This window comes from Artibeus jamaicensis, unplaced genomic scaffold (genome assembly GCF_021234435.1).
Source record: "Artibeus jamaicensis isolate MK-2021 breed Jamaican fruit bat unplaced genomic scaffold, CSHL_Jam_final contig_519, whole genome shotgun sequence".
NCBI lineage: Eukaryota > Metazoa > Chordata > Mammalia > Chiroptera > Phyllostomidae > Artibeus > Artibeus jamaicensis.
In genome coordinates, this window is record NW_026521871.1 from 37925447 (window position 1) to 37944843 (window position 19397).

Consider the following 19397-nt stretch of genomic DNA (forward strand, 5'->3'; position numbering starts at 1 on the left):
TTTGCTGCTTTTAAATTTTAATTTTTATTATTAATTTCTCATAGTTTGATTATGATCTGCCTTGGTGTGGCTTTCTTCATGTTTCATGTGCTATACTTTTCATCAGATTTAGAAAGTTCTTTGGCCACTAGCTTTTTTTCAAATATATTTTCTACTTCTTCCCCCTTTGAGTATCAGGCTGTTTGAAGTTGTTCCACTATTAACTGACTCTTTGTTCAGAGTTTTAGGGGGTTTTGTCTGTTTCATTTTGAATTGACACGTGCACCGGCCTGCAGTGCCCGCGGCGTTATGGATGGAAAATCAGCACCAATTCACACGGACTACCGAGTCCTGTGGAGGAAAAGGGCTGGCACAGCTTCTCCCTCGAGGGGGGAGTGTCTCAGAGCGGCCTGGCCACCCTCTCAAGGGGAGAGTGCCTGACCCTTGCCTAGACAGGCTTTATTGGTTTTTTTGCACAGGAGTTCAGGTAATGATTAACTTATTATTCATTGCCAAGCAGTAAACAGTAGATAGCATACAGAGAACTATTAGGGCTTCTTCTGAGTCAGGGTCTGTTAGCTAAAGGGCTACAAGACTTTGGGAAAACAAACTCATTTTCTACTCGGGCTTTAGAAATGTTTTGCTAAAAGCATTCTTAGCAAAGCAGGCTTCACAGGATTGTTAGGAATTCTTTCTTATCCCTGATCATCCCGGATCCTGCTCTAGCTGGCAGGGGTCTGCACCGCCTCCCCCATCATAGGTTAAGCCTAAAGGCTTAAGTGGATTAGAGCCAGGAAGCGCTTCTCCCAGAGGACGTGGGGACTGGGCTATGTCAGAATAGCCAGACCATCACTCCCTCTTTGTTGTAAACCCCCCCCCCCTTCCATGATGGCCTCCCAAGTGATCATGTCTGGCTTAGGTTGCCCCTCTGAGGGGTCTTACCTGTCTCTATCCAACCATGCTTTGGGAGTGGGGGAGTAAGTAGAGGCAGCGTTTGCTACCAGAGACAAGCTTTGTCTGTCTCCTTGGGGCTCGCATTCCAGAGGTTGCTCATCATCCTTAGCCATGGGAGGCAGTTACAACCTCTGGAACCAGGCAGAACGCTTCCCAGCATTGAATAATTTCTACTGCCTCGTTTTCAAGTTTATTCATCTCTGCGACATCTAATACACTGTTGATTCATCCTGTTTTTTTTTAACCTCAGATGTATTTTTTAATATTCAGAAGTTTGATTGTGGATCTTTTTGTCATTCCCATCACTCTGACATCCTCAGGCATTTGTCGTTTTGAACTTGCAGAACAGTTGTTTATTTTACTGTCTCTGTCACACCTGGATCTATTTCTGTCAGGTGAACTTTTCTCCTCACATTTTCAGACTTTTTCCATATCTGGTAATTTTAAAAATGAATACCAGGCATTGTGAATTCTGCTGTTTGGGTGCTGGGTATTTTTATGTTCTTAAATACTCTTGAATTTGCAGTTAAGTTGAGATGCAGTTAAGGTTACTTGGAAATAGTCTTAACCTTTCGAGACTTGGTTTTTACACTTTGTTCAGAGTAATCAGAACAGTTACTAAGGCTAATTTTCCCCCTCTGTTGAGACACTACTATTTTGAGTATTTTATACATTGTCCTGGGAATGAAAAGATTTTTCTTAACTGGTGGGAACACAAACCACGTTTAACACTGGGAGCCCCGGGGGACTGTTCCCTCTGTTCCTTCTGGGTGTTCTCTCCCCGGCATTTCATACTGTCGCATCCTCTCGCGTGTGCACTGCTCAGCCAGCTCCGTGAGGGCGACCCCCACGGATTTTTGGGGCCGTGGGCTTGCAGAGCTCGCTCTTTCCGTTCTTGTGAACTCAAGCCACCTGGGTTCTCTCTCCCTGTGCCACAGGGGCAATTGTAGGTCTTCCTGTGTTTGTTTTGTTTTGTTTTCTCCCTTTTGTCTGTACTGTCTCTCTCTCAAGAATCAGTTCCTTGAGCTGCCTGATGCCCAGTGTTTAGAAACTGTTGTTTAATATATTTCAGGGGTTTTTTTAGTTGTTTAAGGTGGTAGGGTAAATTTGGTCCCTGTTTTTCTATCTTGGCCCAAAGCGACTTAAAAGGCCCCTGACATTTAAAAAAAAATAAAAATTAGCCATTAGAAAGCAGTACTTTTATGCTACTCCAGCTGCTATACATTTATAACGATATTTACTTTTAGAAATGTGTTCGAACTATTTGGAAAAAAATTGAAAAGATACAAAGATAATGGTTTTGCCATAATGAGAGGTGGGGACAAACTTAGTTCATCTTAAGCTTCTAGTTTTTCATATTTTATCTGCTATATGAGTAGGGGATTTTATTTAAAATTTATCTTGACATTTGGAGACTAGTACTGTTTTTGAGTCATATCATCTGCACTTTGTAATTAGAAACTATACTTGTTTTAGATTTTATATTTTTAACCCCTTTGTTGATTTTGGAATAGGTATACTTTGAGTATATACATATTAATTTGCTTTTAAGTTCATTTTTATTGCAGTAGCATTGCTTTATAGCATTGTGTAAGTTTCAAGCATGCAGTGATATAAGTTGATATCTGTATGTACTATGTCATGCTCAACACCAAAAGTCCAATCTCCACGTAACCATATAATTGAGCCCCTTGACCTGCTTCACTCTCTATACCCCCAAATACATATTAATTCTAATATGATTACAGGTCACGCCAGATCAGAGGAGTGTATTGTATGTGTTGGCTGTAGGAAGATTTAAATGACTACCTGGTTACAGATTGTGCATTTCTACTTTTCACAAATTTCTGTTGGATTTGCAGGTGAAATACTTTGAGTTGGGTAGGGAGAAATGTAAATGCCATATATTCATCTCTCATACTTTCATTTTTTAAAGTTGCCTTTTCTAAACCAGTGCCATTCAGTTCTGGGTGGGGGGCACGTTTGTTGTCACCATTAACCAGAGAAACCACATGACCGCTGCCTTGGAGCACAGCACGGTCCTGGGCCGCTCTGACTCGAGTTGGAAATCCTATGGTTGGTGAGTGAGAGGGCCCCACGCAGCCGAGAGTCCCAGTTTTATATCATTGTCCTAGATCTTGCTGTTTTGTGGGAGTGTGTTTGGGTGGTTGTGGTTTGGAGCTCCGGGAGGAGAGGGGTGATGGCACTCTGGGTGGGTGGTGAAGGCAGCTGCTGTCGAGGGCAGAAAGTACAGTCTCATTTTAAAGACTTTACACGCCCAGGTATTTGGTTATTCTAGTGATTGTTACACTGGGTCAGAAAATGCATTTACCTTAAGACATTTATTGTAAACAGGTAAAAGTAAGTACAGGAGAACTTCTAGTTTGAGTATAATAGGTGGTTAATCTCAGATTTAATAAGCTTTGTGTTAGGGTCAGGAAACAGGGTCAATTTAAACTATTTTATGGCTCCTTGAGGATTTTTTGGTTTGGGGGTGGTTTGTTGTTTTGTCTCTTTTTTTTTTTTTGAAATAAATTTTTATTTTTGAAATAAATTTTTTTTGAAATGAAGAAATAAATTTCTTCATTTCAGTATCTGCTTTAAATATCACTAAACTGTCTCATTCCAAGTGAGATAGGCAAAAGATGTTTTAGGTCTCCTTTTATTACATAAACTGAATTCAAAGCTTAAAATAAATGAGTCTCTAATACACACTTCTGTGTCAAAACTTAGTTTTTGTGACATGAAATCTCATTTACCGTAAGTTACAGACATATTTTTAGGTTTTTAAAAATTTGATCTTGAAATCATAAGATTTTATACTTCTTGAGGGAATGAAGATTCTTCATTGTAGATCACCATGTGGAATAGACATTTATAACTTAGACTTGTCTGTAATAGATGCCCAAAAGGTCAATTTTTCCTTACTTAATGCCTGTGACTTTTGAGGGGATCAGTGGCTTGTGTTATTTAAATAAAAAACTGTAGTAGTATAGGTATGGTACAGCTACCATAAAGTATACCATGCACTACTAAATTTATATAAAAATAGGTGAGAATATATGTAAGTGTAGTACTATTATTTATAATACTGTTTACTACTATAATATTCCACAGTGTATATACTGTGTATTATATATTATGGTAATATATAGTATGTTATAAAGCTGTTATTCTGGAAAGAGTATAGTTTGAGGACAACTTTTTTCATTGAAGATTAAAATTGCCTTTCTTTGGGAAGCCATCTCTCACCCCAGACTAGGTGTTTTGGGGGGATTGGGGACAGGAAAGGCTGTTAGGTCATTGTAATATCTTGACTTACTCTGTATAATTATGAGGTTATGTAGACTTGTTAACCACAGGAAATGCATTTCCTAATATATTATTTAGCCCATGGTAGATGTTAAATATTTGACTGACATTCTAAACTGTGCTCAGTATTTTGCTGTCAGTGAAAACAGGTCAGGGCTGCTGGACTGCACAACTCCACAGAGCACCATTCACGTAATGATACCATAATTTTCCAGATTTTTGTTTGCTTGCAGGAATTTATCTTGAATCTTTGGTGCGTACTGCTCTTCAAGTACAATATGGTGTTGGAACACAAAATTGCATACTTAGTTTTTATCACACACAGTCAACTTGTAATAAATGAGAACTGCAGTAATTTACTGCCTTCTCTCTCCCCTGTCACTTCCCACAGTCACTTCCCCTCTGCTTCCTACAGTTTATTGGGTTCTAAACCAGCACCTCTCCACTTTGCCCAGAGTGTCCCCGTCATCAGCACCATCCATGCCTCAGTCATCTTCAGAAGCTCTGTGGCACGTAGACCACTGGACAGTCCTGATGACTCTCAAGTCTCTGTTGCTGCCCTTGACTGCCCGCTGAAATCAGTGTTTTCAACCAAGCACTGGAGCTTAAAAATAAAACATGTCTAACACGTAAACCTCTTTTCACCCAAATACTTTTCTTGTGTTCCTTTGTCTCTTCATATAGATAATGCCATCTTTTTCCGCATTCTGGTTGTAACCATTCAGGATGTCATTTTATAGTTCTTCACTGTTCACAATTCTTTTGTGCTTAGAGCCCCTTTTAGGAAGGTCTGTTACATGTCAAAACTGGGGTATGTAAGGATAATCAGTGGGAGGGGATAGTTGGGGATATAATGTTTTCATGTATTATTTGCATGTATTCTTGCCAGTGTAGTTAGTGTGTTAATATTTTTAACTTACATAAATGATGTTAGTTTGTTTTCTACTCTTTTACTAAGCAGAAGGTTTTAAGTTCTCTTCCTTTGCTAATTCATTGCTTTGAGCTGCTATGTATTATTCCATGGGGTATATCCATTCTGTCTGCAATACCACCACTCAACATGTGGAAGCAAATAAAACTGGATTCCTACTTAATATCACATGTGAGGAAAGATCTAGACGGATGAAAGGCCGGCCTGTGTGTGAAAAGTAAAACTGTAAAGATAAAAAAGAAAACGTGACCCATAAGCTAGGGACTTAAAGAAGGGCTTTTTAAAGCCTATCTTCAAAAACACAGTTTTTAAGGTAAAATGAAATTCATTTAATACAGGACATTAAAATGTTCTGCTTAATGGACTTTTTACCTAAAGGCCTGAAGCCTGGGCGGGGTGCGCTGCGTGCGCTTGGGCAGGTGGAGGCAGGGCCGCCTCAGGTGCCGTGCCGGGCAGGGGACGCTCACTGGGTGCCCCCGTGGTACTCGCTGCAAAACCAGGAGCCTCCCCGCGACAACTCCCCCTTTGCGAGCACCTTAGAGGGTCTGTGTTTTCCGAATACATTTTCTACACCAGAATTACTTGAGTGGTTATTTTAAAAAAATAGAAATTCCTCTCTTCTCCTGCTTTTCATCTCCCATATTTTAATATGCAACAGGTTCTTGAATAACATTGTTTTTGTACCATATTGTTTCATTATAATGTTGATGAAATGCTGTAGGAACTTAGCTATTGTTTTTTGTCAGTTAGCCTGTGGTAAAGCTGGTTTCACTATCCATCCTTTTACTTAAAGCCATAGATCCTCTCAGTGACATTAAATGTGACTTACTGTACAGAGGGGAGAGGTATCTGTCTTTTTCCAAAAGCCTCTAGAGCAGGGGTTGGAAAACTTACTCAGTAAGTGTCCAGGTGGTAAATATTTTAGGTTCTACAGGCCACGTGGTCTTTCTTACAATTATTCAACTCTACCCACAGTAGGAAAGCAGTCATAGCCATAAATGAAGATGCAGAGTAGTGTTCCAATAAAACTTTATTCGTAGACACTGATAGAATAATAGTGTCACAAAATATTTACTTGTTTAAAAAATGTGAAACACACCATTCTGAGCTTGCAGCACACACAAAAATAGGCAGTGGGACTTATTTGTGGATTTGCGTTAAGTGCGTTGTAGTTTAACAACCCTGCTCCAGAGTGGTCTGCAGGCACCTGGAGTTTGAGGCAAAACCTGGGCTCTAGCTTATCTGATAGAATTATTGCTCTGTTTATTATTTTGGGAAATTTCTTGTTTCATAATAAGAATTTCCAATACCTATGAGGGAAAGTAGTCCTCAGTGTTCAGGAAGCAGTGATTAAATAAAGGGCGTATGATCTTATTGTAACATTAGATTTTTTTATCGCTTCTTAAACATGTTGAAGAATGGATAATGGGAAGGGAAACCCCAGTGTTTAAGCTGTATTTACCATGTCCTGAAGTATACGAAGATGGAATTGTTAGATGAGAAATATAAACAGCCTTTTTTTCTTATCAAAATGCCTAGCTATGTCTTTTTCTTTTTAAATTGATTTATCAGGATGAATAAGTAACTGGTACCGTGAAACAGTTGAAGAGCGGGGACCAGGTGTGCTGTGTCAGCTCAAAATGTTAATCGTGTTGTTAGACACTTCAGTAAAGAATAAACCAGCTCCCAAAACTTCCAGAAGAGGAATTTACTGAACAAAATTGTCATAGTTCTTCCTTAAGTTGGTGGGATGATCTTTCTGATTGATAATTACAAGAATAAACTTCTTTCCCGTTTGGTTATCAGTATAGTGACCATATAATTATCAGTAGTAATTACTACAGGGCAGTAGGGAAAGTAAAGGTGGTGATAAATATAGAACTACACACATCTTCTGTACCTCCATTTTTAAAATAAACACAAATTATGTTACAGATGCTATTCCATACTTTGTGTTCGTTTTCACTTGGTATCATGGATTTTTCCCACTGTTTCCTCCACAGGCCTTTGTATTAATGTCCTGATTTATAAGCGAAGAAAGTCAGGCTCAGAGTTTAAAACTTGTTTTAAGGTGATGTGTGTTAAGTATTTAGCTAAGCAGGTACTTAGTAACTGTTAGGTCTCATCATGTTCCCTTGCCCGAGTATGTCCTTGTCCTTACGGAGCTTAGGCAAACACAATCACGGCACAACTTTAGGAGCGGTAGCAGTTCAGTAAGTGCCCATCTGTCTGATATAATCACTGACTGCCCTGGCTGGTCAGCTCTGGGAGAATCAGAGTATAGTCAGGGAGAACTTTGTAGACAAGTGTAGGGAGCTTGGGTAAGGACTTAGCCAGAAGGCCAAAATGGAGAGGACATTTAAGGGAAGAGAGGCAGCATTAGCTGGAGCCAGAGGAGAAGGTGTGGGTGGGCTTTAATAAGTAGTGGAGTGCTGTGAGTGCTCTTTCGGTGTTTTGACTGGCTTCTTTCACTCAGCACAGTTTGTCAAGGTTCACCCAATTTCTAGCATGTTCCAATACTTAATTCCTCTTCATGCCTGAATAATAATTCCACTGTAGGGGTATACCATATTTGTTCATCCATTCGTCATTTTATGGATATGTGGGATATTTCCTCTACTTTTGGCTATTATGAATAATGTTGCTGTGAACAGTCATGTGCAAGTTTTTACGTGGACATACATTTGATTTCTCTTGGATGTGTACCTACAAGTGGAATCGGTGGATCAAATGGTAACTGTATGTTTAACATTTTGAGGAACTGTAAAACTTTTCCAAAGTGTCTGTACTATTTTACAGTCCCATCTAGCCAATGCAGATTATCATCTGTGTTTTATTATAGTCAATTTAGTGGGTGTGAAGTGATAATCTTATTGTGATTTTGAATTACCTTTTTCTTTTTGAATTAGCTTTGTTCTTTTTCAAGATCTTTCTGGCTATTCAAGGCCTTTCATAGTTTCATAGAAATTTTAGAGTTATTGTTCTAGTTCTTTGAAAAATGACATTGGGGTTTTGATAGGGATTGCATTGAATATATAGATTGCTTTGGGTAGTATGCACATTTTAACAACATTAATTCTTCTAATCCATGAAAATGGGATGTCTTCCCATTGGTGCCTTCAGTTCCTTTTATTAGTGTCTTGTTTTCAGTGTACAGTTTTTTCACTGCTTTGGTTAAATTTATTCTTAGGTATTGTATTCTTTTTGAGCAATTGTAAATTGGATTGTTTTCTTAATTGTTCTTGTAGCTACTTATATAGAAACATGACAGATCTGTGTATATTAATTTTGTATCCTGCAACTTCACTTGAATGTATTTATTCTGAGAGTTTTTGGTGAAGTCTTTAGGGTTTTCTATATATAGTGTGTCATCTGCAAATAGTGAGTTTTAGTACTTTAAAATTTTGATGCCTTTTTTTTTTTTTGTCTAATTGCCATCTATACTAAGTTGAATAGAAGTGGTGAAAGTAGGAATCCTCTTGTCCTGTTCTTAGAGGAAAAGTTTTCAGCTTTTCACTGTTAATTATGATATTTGCTGTGGGTTTGCCATATATGGCTCTTATTATTGAGGTATGTTTCCTCTGTACGCACTTTGTTGAGAGTTTATATCATAAATGAATGTTGAATTTTGGCAAATGCTTTTTCTGCATCCATTGAGGTAGTTAGATGATTTTTTGTTCTTTATTTTGATAACATGGTATAACACACTCTTGGTTTGCAGATGTTGAACCATCCTTGCTTTCATCCTGGAGTAAATCCACTTGATCATGGTGTATGATCCTTTTAATGGATTGTTTAACTTGTATTTTATTGAGGATTTTTGCATTTATGTTTATCATGCATATTGGCCTAGAACTTTCTTTTTTGTGGTGACCTTGTTTGGATTTGGTATCATGTTAATGCCGGCTTTGTAGAATGAGTTTGGAAATGTTTCCGCCTCTTCATTTTTCTGGAGGACATGAAAAGCACAGGTATTAAACCTTCTGTGAATGTTTAGTAGAATTCACCAGTAAGCCTGTCTGGTCTTGAACTTTTGCTTGTTGGGAGGTTTTTGATACCGATTCAATCTCCTTGCTAGTAATTGGTCTTTCAGATTTAGCATTTCTTGATTCAGGCTTGGAAGATTGTATGCTTCTAGCAATGTATCCATTTCTTCTAGGTTGTCCAGTTTGTTGGCATAGGATTGTTCATAGTAGTCTTTTAAGATCCCTTGTATTTCTGAGGTACCGTTGTAATTTGGAAAATTGAATTTAAGTCCAGTGGTCAAGAAATAACTGAGAGGTATACCTTTAAATGTCTGCTTTTAATGAACATATAGATTAATTTTTCATTTGACCAGCTGGGTTCTATTTTATGGAGAGTTACATGCTTAGTGGAGACGCCACATCTATGATGCAGATTGTTCCCTGAACAGGCTTGGACCTTCAAGTAGAGTTTTTATTAATTTGGAGTAACTATTTTGTGAGACTATAGATTTGAAATTAAACGAGAAATATTTTTCAACTTAGAGATTCACAGAGCAATTATTTTAGGTATGTAGCTAATGCAAAAATACAGAGTTCATGTTGTAGTGGTCAAATTAAAACATCCTTTAAGTAGTCTTTGGGCTGAAGAAGGTAGATCTCTAAAACACCTTTTTCCTTATCTGGTTAACTAAGGGGTAAAGAAATGTAGCCTCTGTAAGAAGCATTTCCACCATTCTTACTAGTTTATATTTTAAATTTTATTAAATTACTATATATCTTAATCGATAATGGTATAAGATAATTTTTGTATGGCTTGATTTCAGTATAATACCTTCATTAATTATATGAAATTTTACTATTTTAATTTTGACCTTTAAAGTAAAAAGATTAACTTGATTATTGGAAAAACAAAATGTATCCTTAGATTTTTTTTTTTGTGACACCTGTTATTGATACTCAAGTAAGCAGTCATTATTTCTATGAAGATTGTAGCACTTACTGTTTTCAAAATAATTATGTGGGTTTAAATAGTGCTTTAAGGCTCAAAGCCAATTTATAGTACTCTCTTTACTTCTCAAGGTTCAGTGCAGTGTGATGGAATGTAGGATGTCATTAGCCACACTTTCCAGATGAGAAACTGAGGGTTGAACTTGAACGCTGTTTTGATTTGCAAGTTTCCTGAGTGTTGGGTTGTATATCATACAAATGTACTTATAAAGCTTTTGAAAGCAGTGTAACCCATTCTGAGAACTGATTTTGGGGAATGAGGCATTTAGAACATTAAAGCCTTCCTTTGCTCTCCATCTGGGGTACGCTTTGAAAGTCATTGCTTTGTGGTAGACATTTTGCTTAGTCGCCAAGGCCTCATAACTTGCCTTTAAGATGGCAAGCTAATATTTCCTACTAAATTTGTGTCAGATTCTAACTCTGCCTTTTGACTTCCATTAATGCCCATTCAAGCCTCTCTGGACCTCACATGTATGCAGCCCCTTCCCTGAAATGCATCTCTTTCTCTGTGTTGTTCCACTGCACGAGGCGGTGCCATTGGCTCTGTCTCTGTGCCTTACCAGCTGGGCAGGGAAAGGGCTTTATAAAGGGAGAGTTCAGAGGAGAGGAGAATCAGAAAGTGAATGTCATGATGGCAAGAAAGTTTCAAGAAGGCAGGGCTGATGATGAAAGTGGGAAGTGCAGTTTCATTTGAGATGGGAAGGTCATTGGTAACCTTCAAGAGAAGAGTTTGCTCTAGAACATTGAGGTAAAGTGGGATTGACTCTTGGAAGGGCGTGTGTGGAGGTAGAAGCAGAAAGTTGGCTCTGAAGGGCAAGAGAAAGCTGGGCTAGTAGCTTGGAGGGATAGAGATGTTTAGGAGTATTTCAGGGTTTGTTGTGTTTTTCTTTTTGCATGGTGAAGTCTGAACTTGCTGTAATCAAGGGTTAGATTCACTGATGCAATTTGATAAAGACCGTGTTTGTATTGGAAAGAAGCACCTATACATCCAAAATGAAAGAAAAGAAGAAGAGAGTGAAGGTTTTGTGGGAGCAAGAGACAAAGCGAGAAGTCCTTAATAAAGAACACATTTAATACTTTTCAAATGCTCTTGCTAAAACCTGTACATGTCAGACTGGAGAGATGTACCAGCCAAGGACGGTTTCACTGACTTTGTTTGGGGATGGTTTGGCACATGGGCTTCACTTCACCTGCCACGCTTCGCCCGCCACTCGTGAGCAGGGGCTTATCTCCCATCAGTGTGGTGTGGGCCTGGCGAGAGAGACAGGGCTGGCTTGTGGTCTGGTAGCTCTGTGTGGACCTTCTGCATATGTGTACACAGAAACCGTGTCCAGCGTGTGTTTCTCTCAGGAATGAGTCTTGAGTGATAGGGGTGCCAGTGGGCTGTGGGCGGGGACAGTGGGCCTTATCTAGGGTCTGCTGAGAGGCTGGGGACAGTTGAAAGGTGTTGGGCCAATTGAGCCCTGGCCTTGAGACCAGTCCTTTCTTCTATGGAAACTGCTACAGAGAAGCTGTTACTACAGTACTAAATTTGGAGTTTCAGCACGTGGAGGGCTGATACAAGACTGCTGGTTTTATTTGGTCTCACAAGGACATTGAAAACAAAATCACCATCTACTATCATCAGCATTCCACAAAAAGGAGGATAATTCTTTTTATCACAATATATGAAGAACTTGATACCAGAATGAAGGGCAAACCTTTTATTTTGAATACATTAAAGTTTATGAAAACCATAAATACTTTATCCTTTTCCCGTTTTTCTGTAGCATTTGGTGAAAACTTCGTCTTGGACTTGAAAGGACTGCTGACTTGCATCACTGAGGCCCTTCATTTGGGGAACTTCTTTAAATACTTGTGTTCCTTTTCCACACTTCCTGGGTGAAAGCAAGGGAGCTTTTCTTATGGTCAAAAGCCGGTGTGCGTGTGTCTTTGCATGTGTGTGCGCATGTGCAAGACGGGGAAAGAGGGGATATTACATGTGGGTTTTCATATTGGGCCTATTTCTAAGCTACCCTCTCTTAGGCTTGCATCCATTTCACTTTCTCTAATCCATCTTCTAACAGTTTACCATATATTTTAATCATTCCTTATCCTTTCTCTTAGCTGGGAGTTTTAGGAGAGTGAGCACTAGTAGCTTTTACCATTTTTGTGACTCTTGTACCTACTAAAATGTTAAGCAGATATATTAAGGTCTAAATAGGTATTTTTAATTGGTTTATGGTACTAAACCAGTCAGGATTTATTTTTACTCTCACTGTGCATGCCTAGCAGCCCCCAGCTGCTGAACCACTGGACTTTCCTTTGCCTCCTTCTGAGGCAGCTCTTCTCCAGAACCATGTCTCATGTTCAGGTTCTGCACCGAGCAGATGTGGAAGGTGTCTCGAAGTGAAGGGTGGCTCCCCACTGTTCTTGCTGAGGGAGAAAGGCATTCTGCTCTGAGACTGAAACTCCCAGGCTTGTGCCTTCTCCATCTAGCCAGCTCTAGCAGCTGTCTGCTTCTTGGCTCCTGAGCGCTTTCACCTTGGCCAAGTGCAGATGAACGCCGTGTGCCCTGCTCAGGTTTCTGTGGGGTTGGAACGCGGGCTGCAGCTGCTCCTCCTCCAGGGCTGTTGACTGCACCTTGCTAACCTTGTTTCGTTAAACAAATCTTGGCTGCTCTGATTTCATCTTTTTAGCAATGTCTTAGTTGGTGTGCCTTGTCTCAGGGCTTTGTGCATGTGGGGCTCGCTGTTAGTAATGGGAAGTGCCAGGTTCCCCATCAGTCCTCACTTCAGGTGCTGCTGAGTGTGCCTGTTTGAGACTCTTTAAACTTGTGAGCCCTGCTTCCTAAAAGAAGCACCACCTAACCAGGCTGTCAGATAAACTGAATAAAGGTACTCATTTCGCTTAGATGTGTTTCCTTCGATATACTACCACCCCCCCCTTTTTTTGTGCTGTAAGGCATAAATCCATTTAAATAAAGCCATAAGCCCATTTAAGTAGTGTTTTTTAAAAGAATATTAAACCTGATATTTTTAAACTCAATGAAATAAACCTGGACATTACCTAAAATAGCATGTATGTTGTATTTTTAAACTATTTGCATACAACAGCAAACTTACCAAGTAAGCTTATAACTAATGATCAGTATTTCAGGAACTAGAAGCAGAGTAGTACTCGGTTTGACAGTTTTCTGAAATGTTAATAAACATACAAGATTGTATACATAAACTCACATTTTGTTTATTTAGTGAATAATGGCTTAACTATGGTAAGCACGGCATAGAAGTGCTTGGGAGGGGTGTTTGTCACAACGTCTGGTTGACAGTGCTGCTGGGAGACTGGGCGGGCCCAGGAGCGGCCGTCTGGGTTCCTTTCTGCTCACCAAGGAGTGACTGTAGACGTCTTATTTGTGTGTGTGGATGCCTTCTGAGGCTCCCTCGTTTACCAAGAACTTAACACATTAGGATTGCTAGCATGGAGTATGCATGGTTTCCTAAAGACCACTGGCTCTCACTGTGACTGCTCTAAACCAGGTTGTTACATCTCCAGAGCTTCTCTCACCTAAGCTCTCTGCTTCATTCATTGAAGGCTGAATGTGTAGCTTCCTATTCTGAATAGCTTGATGCTTTCAGTGTTTGGGCTTTTCCACTTCTTTGAAACAGAGACTTTTTTTTCCTTCATTTCTGTAGGCAATGCAATTAAAACCTAAATTGATTGGTAGGCATTTAGGGTCCTCTATGATTGGTTCCCATTTAATCTTTTCAGTTCCATTTTCAACTACATTCCTGCAGGTGATACACATCTCTGTACCAGAAGTTCCCCTTTTTGGTCACCTGTTCCCTGGAAAAAAGCCTGTTGGGCTCTCTAAGCATAACTTAGATATTATTATACTATGAAACCTTCCCAGTTCTCCTTAGAATAAGTTTCATACCACATCTGTTCCTGGTTGACTGCTTTTTTTTTTTTGGTTAACATTTTAGTTTGCATTGTACTATATGTATTACAGTGGGCATTAAGCTATATGTAGTGAATCCATAACATTAGGCCAGTATTTCCATGCCTGATTTCTGGGAACCAAGTGGAAGATCAAAAGTTAGTTACTTTGGAAAAGTAACTAACACATACCATGATAGTTGGAGGAACTTGAATCAGTGAAAGAAGCAGTGTCTTCAGGCTTTAAGATGTTATCTTTGTTTTACTTTCCGTCTTTTCTTTTTTAGTTTTTAGTTTATTAAAAGGATATACCATCCTGCAGCTCGTGGGCTGCATGGGGCCCAGGATGGCTGTGACTGCAGCCCAACACAAAATCGTAAATCTATTTAAAACCTTTTTTTTTTTCTCATCAGTTTTCATTAGTGTTTGTGTATTTAATATGCATCTAAGACAACTCCTCTTCTTCCGGTGTGGTTCAGAGACACCAAAAGGTTGGACACCCCTGGTCAGAATCTAATCATTCTTTAAGATTTGTTACAAAGAAACAGCTGTTCCCAGCAGCCGTCCCACATTTTGGTGTCTAGAGGCAACTACTTGCACCTCTTTGGCTGGATTATTTTGCTGTTTACCTCCTTGTTTTTAGGCCAGCTATGTTCTTATTACTTGCTCTTTCAATTTTTGGCAATAATTCTTGATTCATAATGATGAATGGTGAGGATTAGGTACCCCTCAGGTACCTCCCTTCATACTATCTGTTTATGTTATGTGAATTATTCACAGCTGTTTGTTTCTCTTTCCTTCCTCTCTCGCTGCTGTCTCCCTCCCTACTCCATAGTCACTGTGGTCACTGTGTTGCACATCACATTCTCCAAACTGGAGGTTTGTGCTTTTGGTCATCTCTCAGTATTTCCACTCCCACCTTCCTTTTCTTTTCTGAATATTTTGTTTTAGTCATGTTCTTGTTTCATCAGTGCAGTATATTTAGTCTCTCTGGGTATTAATAAGCTTATTTTGAAATTTTTTGGTAATTTTTATTTTCTCTAATTGGCCATCTTCTAGCTCGTTTTGTTTGCCATGGTAGAGAGGAGCTATGTCCTGGTTATCTGTTACACAGTTGGGGAGCCTTTACTGTCAGTGTCCTGCAGTCTTGCCTCTGAGCTGCCCATACTCCCCAAAGGAGACTGCCTGGAGGGTCAAGGCCAGGCTGTGTTCTGGGAGCTGAAGGAGCAAACTGGGGGCCTTATTGTCTGGCATGCATAAGCTCATTTTCAGTACAGCACCTCTGCCCTCATCCATATTAATGTCCCCTGGCTCAGACCCTCAGCTTTAACCTTTCCAGAAAATAAACCTCGGTCTGGCAGGATTTCTATTGCTGTGCAACAAATTACTGCAACTTGAGCAGCTCACAAACAATACACATATTTAGTATCTACATTTAACCTGGGTCAGGAGTCAGGGCATAGCTTAGCTTGGTCCTCTGCTCAGGGTCTCTCAAGGCTGCAGTCAAGGAATCAGCTGGCCTGTGTGCTCATCTGTCACTCAGGGTTCTCTTCCAAGCTCGCATAGTTGTGACATAGAATTTCCAATTCCTTGCAGCTGTAGAACTGAAGTCAACAGCCCCTACAGGCCACCTGCAGTTACGTCATAGCAGTTTACATCATAGGGGCTTGCTCCTTCAAGGCTAAGAGAGTGTTTTTCTCCGGTCAGCTAAGACTCTTACAGAACATGACCTTTTGTAGAAACCATCTAGTGAGTGGCAGCCCATCAATGTGGTCTTATTCTGGAGGTGAGAAGGAGTTACAGCTTCTGCCCAGACTCATGGAGCTGCTGAGACAGGGTGTGACAGCAAGGAGGAGATTGTGCCGCTCATCTTAAAATGCTGCTTGTCACAGAGGGTCTTGGAATTTGCTGCTTATACACACTTACCCAGTCCCTTGGAGTCTTTCCTTGCTTCATTCTCAACTTCCCCAAGCACCCCAAATTCCGAAGTTGTTTAGGGGATTATGTGGTATGCCTGGGATTGATCCTGGCTTTCTTCATGGCCAGTGTAGGATTCAGCCTCCCTGCACGTATCAAGTCCTTTACCATTTGTCCATTTGTCTTCTAGCTTCCAAACTGCTGTCCATGCTGTCCCCATCTTTGTACTTTTATGCCTTTGAAAAAATCCCTTCACTGTCATGTTAGTGTTTAGAGAAGAGTGAGAGCTGGTGTGTGGGTTCGGCCTGCCGCCTTTACGCATATGTTCTCGGAGCGGCCTTCCCACTGTCCAACACTAATTTTTTAAGAAAGAAAAAATTAAGAGATTAAAAATTCCCACTTAATTAATTTTTTGTAGCCTTTTATTCTTCATCCTTTCTTTCCAGTCATGTATTGGGTTGGCCCAAAACTTTGTTTAGTTTTTTCTGTACAATGGCTCTAGTAGTGCTTAGTTGTCTCTAACTTCATTTGAAAAGGTTTTCTTAGATTGTATTATGACAGCTGTCAGTCATATCAGCATCCATTAAAAAAAGAAGAAACAAAAAAAACCCCACAAGCCCTGGCTGGTGTAGCTCAGTGGATTGAGCATGGTCCTGTGAAGCAAAGGGTCGCTGGTTCAATTCCCAATCAGGGCACATGCCTGGGTTGCAGGCCAGGTCCCCAGTAGGGGACACAGGAGAGGCAACCACACATTGATGTTTCTCTCCCACTCTCCTTCCCTTCCCCTCTCTCTAAAAATAAATAAATACAATAAAAATAACAACAACCTTACCAAAATTGCTGAATTTTTGTGCAAGTATTTTAATGTTGAAGATGGAAGAAAATATATAACCTTTTTGGCATATTATGTTTTATTATTTCAAGAAAGATAACACAACTGAAACGCTAAAAAGGATTTGGGCAATATAGGGAGAAGGTGCTGTGACTGATCGAATGTGTCAGAAGTGGTTTGCAGAGTTTCTTGGTGCTATTGACATTATGGGCAAATAATTCTTTGCTCTGAGTCTTTCTTATCCATTGGAAGATGTTTAGCAGGAAATAGCCGACATACTCAAAATATCCAAATCAATAAAGTTATTTCCAAAAATAAAAGATTTTTAATTCCGAAAAATTAAACGCTGTTTTGGCCAACCCAGTATGTGGACTCTTGGTCACATTTTGTACCCCTCAGCCACACTGCTCACTTTAGGCTTGGAGCAGCTGCCTCCGTCACCCCTAATCTGAACTTTCCTTGCTCCTTGGCCTTCTGTATAGAACCTTTCCTGGACCGGCATATACCTTAGCAGTTAGTTCTCTGAGAGTGTATTTCATAGAAAATTGGAACTACTAGCTGGCATTTTTGTTATACAGGACCCTTTTCTGTTTGGGGATAATGGCTTGTCCTCCCTTGGGTATTAATATTAAATGACATTCATAGTCATTTTAGGAAGCAAGTGATACTAACATGAGGTAGCATGTGAATTGCATGTATTAATTTGCAAGCCAGAACGGTGGCTGGTCGGTAACGACCGGCGAAAGTCCTGTGTGTCTGCGCACTGGTCCCAGCTCTAGACTTGTTTGACTTGGGCAGCTTTGAAATGTCACATGTGAATGCTCCGATTTGGGCCTCTGTAGCAGCTGCTGCAGTGCTCAGCTTTGTTCAAGCTGTTGCCTGCTGCTCTGCTGGAACGGTGTGTGCAGACGGCAGGACAGAGGTTTGCCAAAGAGCTTCAGCAGTAAGAAAGAAGCCAGACTGTCCCCTCCAAGCTCAGCCCTGTTTTTGACATACAGGCCGTAGCCTAGTCTCTCAGCCCTTTGCAAATATAAACAGCCTTCCCCTGTGTCTCCTAGCCAGCTGGGGCCAAGAAAGAAACTAGTGACTCTCTCCAAGGCCAGTAAATAGCTCTCCTCACCTCCTGACCCTGTGATTTCCTGGTGCTTCTGAGTTGCAGCTCCTGCAATGGAGAGGGAGGGAACAAAGAGGTTGTAGATGCCTCAGCTTCACAGAGCATCGAGCAGTGGGTGATATTGTATCCTCAGGCAGGGGTTGACCTCCATTTCAGTGCAGGTCATTCCGATGATTGCTGGGCCTCCCAGTGCCACTGCGAACTAGACTTGGAGTGCGTCTGAATTCCTGGGCTGTGTCTGGGACCAGATTAATTCCTGAGCTGGGGGAGGAAGTGTCGTGGGTTTTAGGATTTGGGGTTCTTTGGTTTTTATTTTTTATCCCTCCCCTCCCACCATTTATCCCTCTTATTACCCACCCATGTCCCCAACCCCACACTGTTGTCCTTGCCCATGCTGTGCCCCACAGCTGTCATCTGCTCTCTGTGAGTCTGCCCGTTCTGCTTGTTAGTTTAGTTTGTTCATTAGAGTCCACATGTGAGTGGAATCATGTGGTATTTGTCTTTCTCTGACTGAATTGTTTCACCTAGTTTAAAGTTCTCCTGGCCCATCCATGCTGTCGCAGAGGGTAAGGTGTCATGTTTTTATACCTAATGCTTGTTAGCTTTTTTTTCCTCCTTAAAAAAAGAACTGTGTTTATTTCTTGTTCTCTTGGCAATTTAGGACCATAACATTTGGACTGTTACTCACTACATTGATCTGTGTTTCCCCAAACCATCTTTGGTTTTCATTAAGCAGGGGATTCTCATCATTTTGGTAGTTGCCACATTATCATCGAAATCCCCTCTCCTCCACACTGAGTACTCTGTGTGGTATGTGTGTGTTTTTAGTTAATTCATTTCTACAAATAAAGTGAATCGATTTTTAAAATCTTTATCCAAGGACTTTTTCCCCCCATTGTTTTTAGAGAGACAGGAAGACAGGGTTTAGAGACAGGGGAAGAGAGGAAGAAAGAAGGAGGAAAACATCCATGTGAGAGACAGGCATCGACTGGTTGCCTTTGGGACAGGCCCCTACGAGGGATGGAACCTGCAGCCCTTCAGTTTGCAGGACGATGCCCAACCAGCTCGCCACACCAGCCAGGGCAGTCAGTTTTTGTTTTAAGAAATTTTGGTACCTCTTAGCAGATCACAAGACTTTCTTTTCCTCTTTAATTCCAGCTTCCATCCAAATGTGAAAGAGAAATGAAACAATAAGGTAGGAAAGGCAGATTAGTTAATGTGATTATACACAATTGGCGGTGAGTCCAGAGGAGAGACTTTGTTGGAAGCTCCCTGGATGCAGTGGAAAGAACATCAGCACGGGGACACCTGGGCTGCATCGGCCAGGACTGTGTGTGACTCCTTAACCTCCCAAATCTGTTTCCCCGTCTTTAAAATGGGGACAGTGTTATCTTTCCTGAAAGTATATGGAAGAACCTTGAAAATTATGTTTCTCTAAAGGAAATGTTAGGGTATTTTTCTGCTTTC

The 19397-nt window shown here is 40.4% G+C and overlaps 2 protein-coding genes across 2 annotated transcripts in view; one reads left to right on the plus strand and one right to left on the minus strand.

The window, feature by feature from the left end:
- Nucleotides 1–19397, plus strand: part of UBE2E1 (ubiquitin conjugating enzyme E2 E1) — a 67338-nt gene that overhangs the window by 32312 nt on the left and 15629 nt on the right. The gene's annotated exons all lie outside the window — the stretch shown is intronic.
- Nucleotides 16401–19397, minus strand: part of NKIRAS1 (NFKB inhibitor interacting Ras like 1) — a 33698-nt gene continuing 30701 nt past the window's right edge. Inside the window, exon 4 of the mRNA XM_037143993.2 lies at nucleotides 16401–18191. Within this exon, the coding sequence (XP_036999888.1) occupies nucleotides 18180–18191 (12 nt within the window). The 3' untranslated portion in view covers nucleotides 16401–18179. The remainder of the gene's footprint in view (nucleotides 18192–19397) is intronic.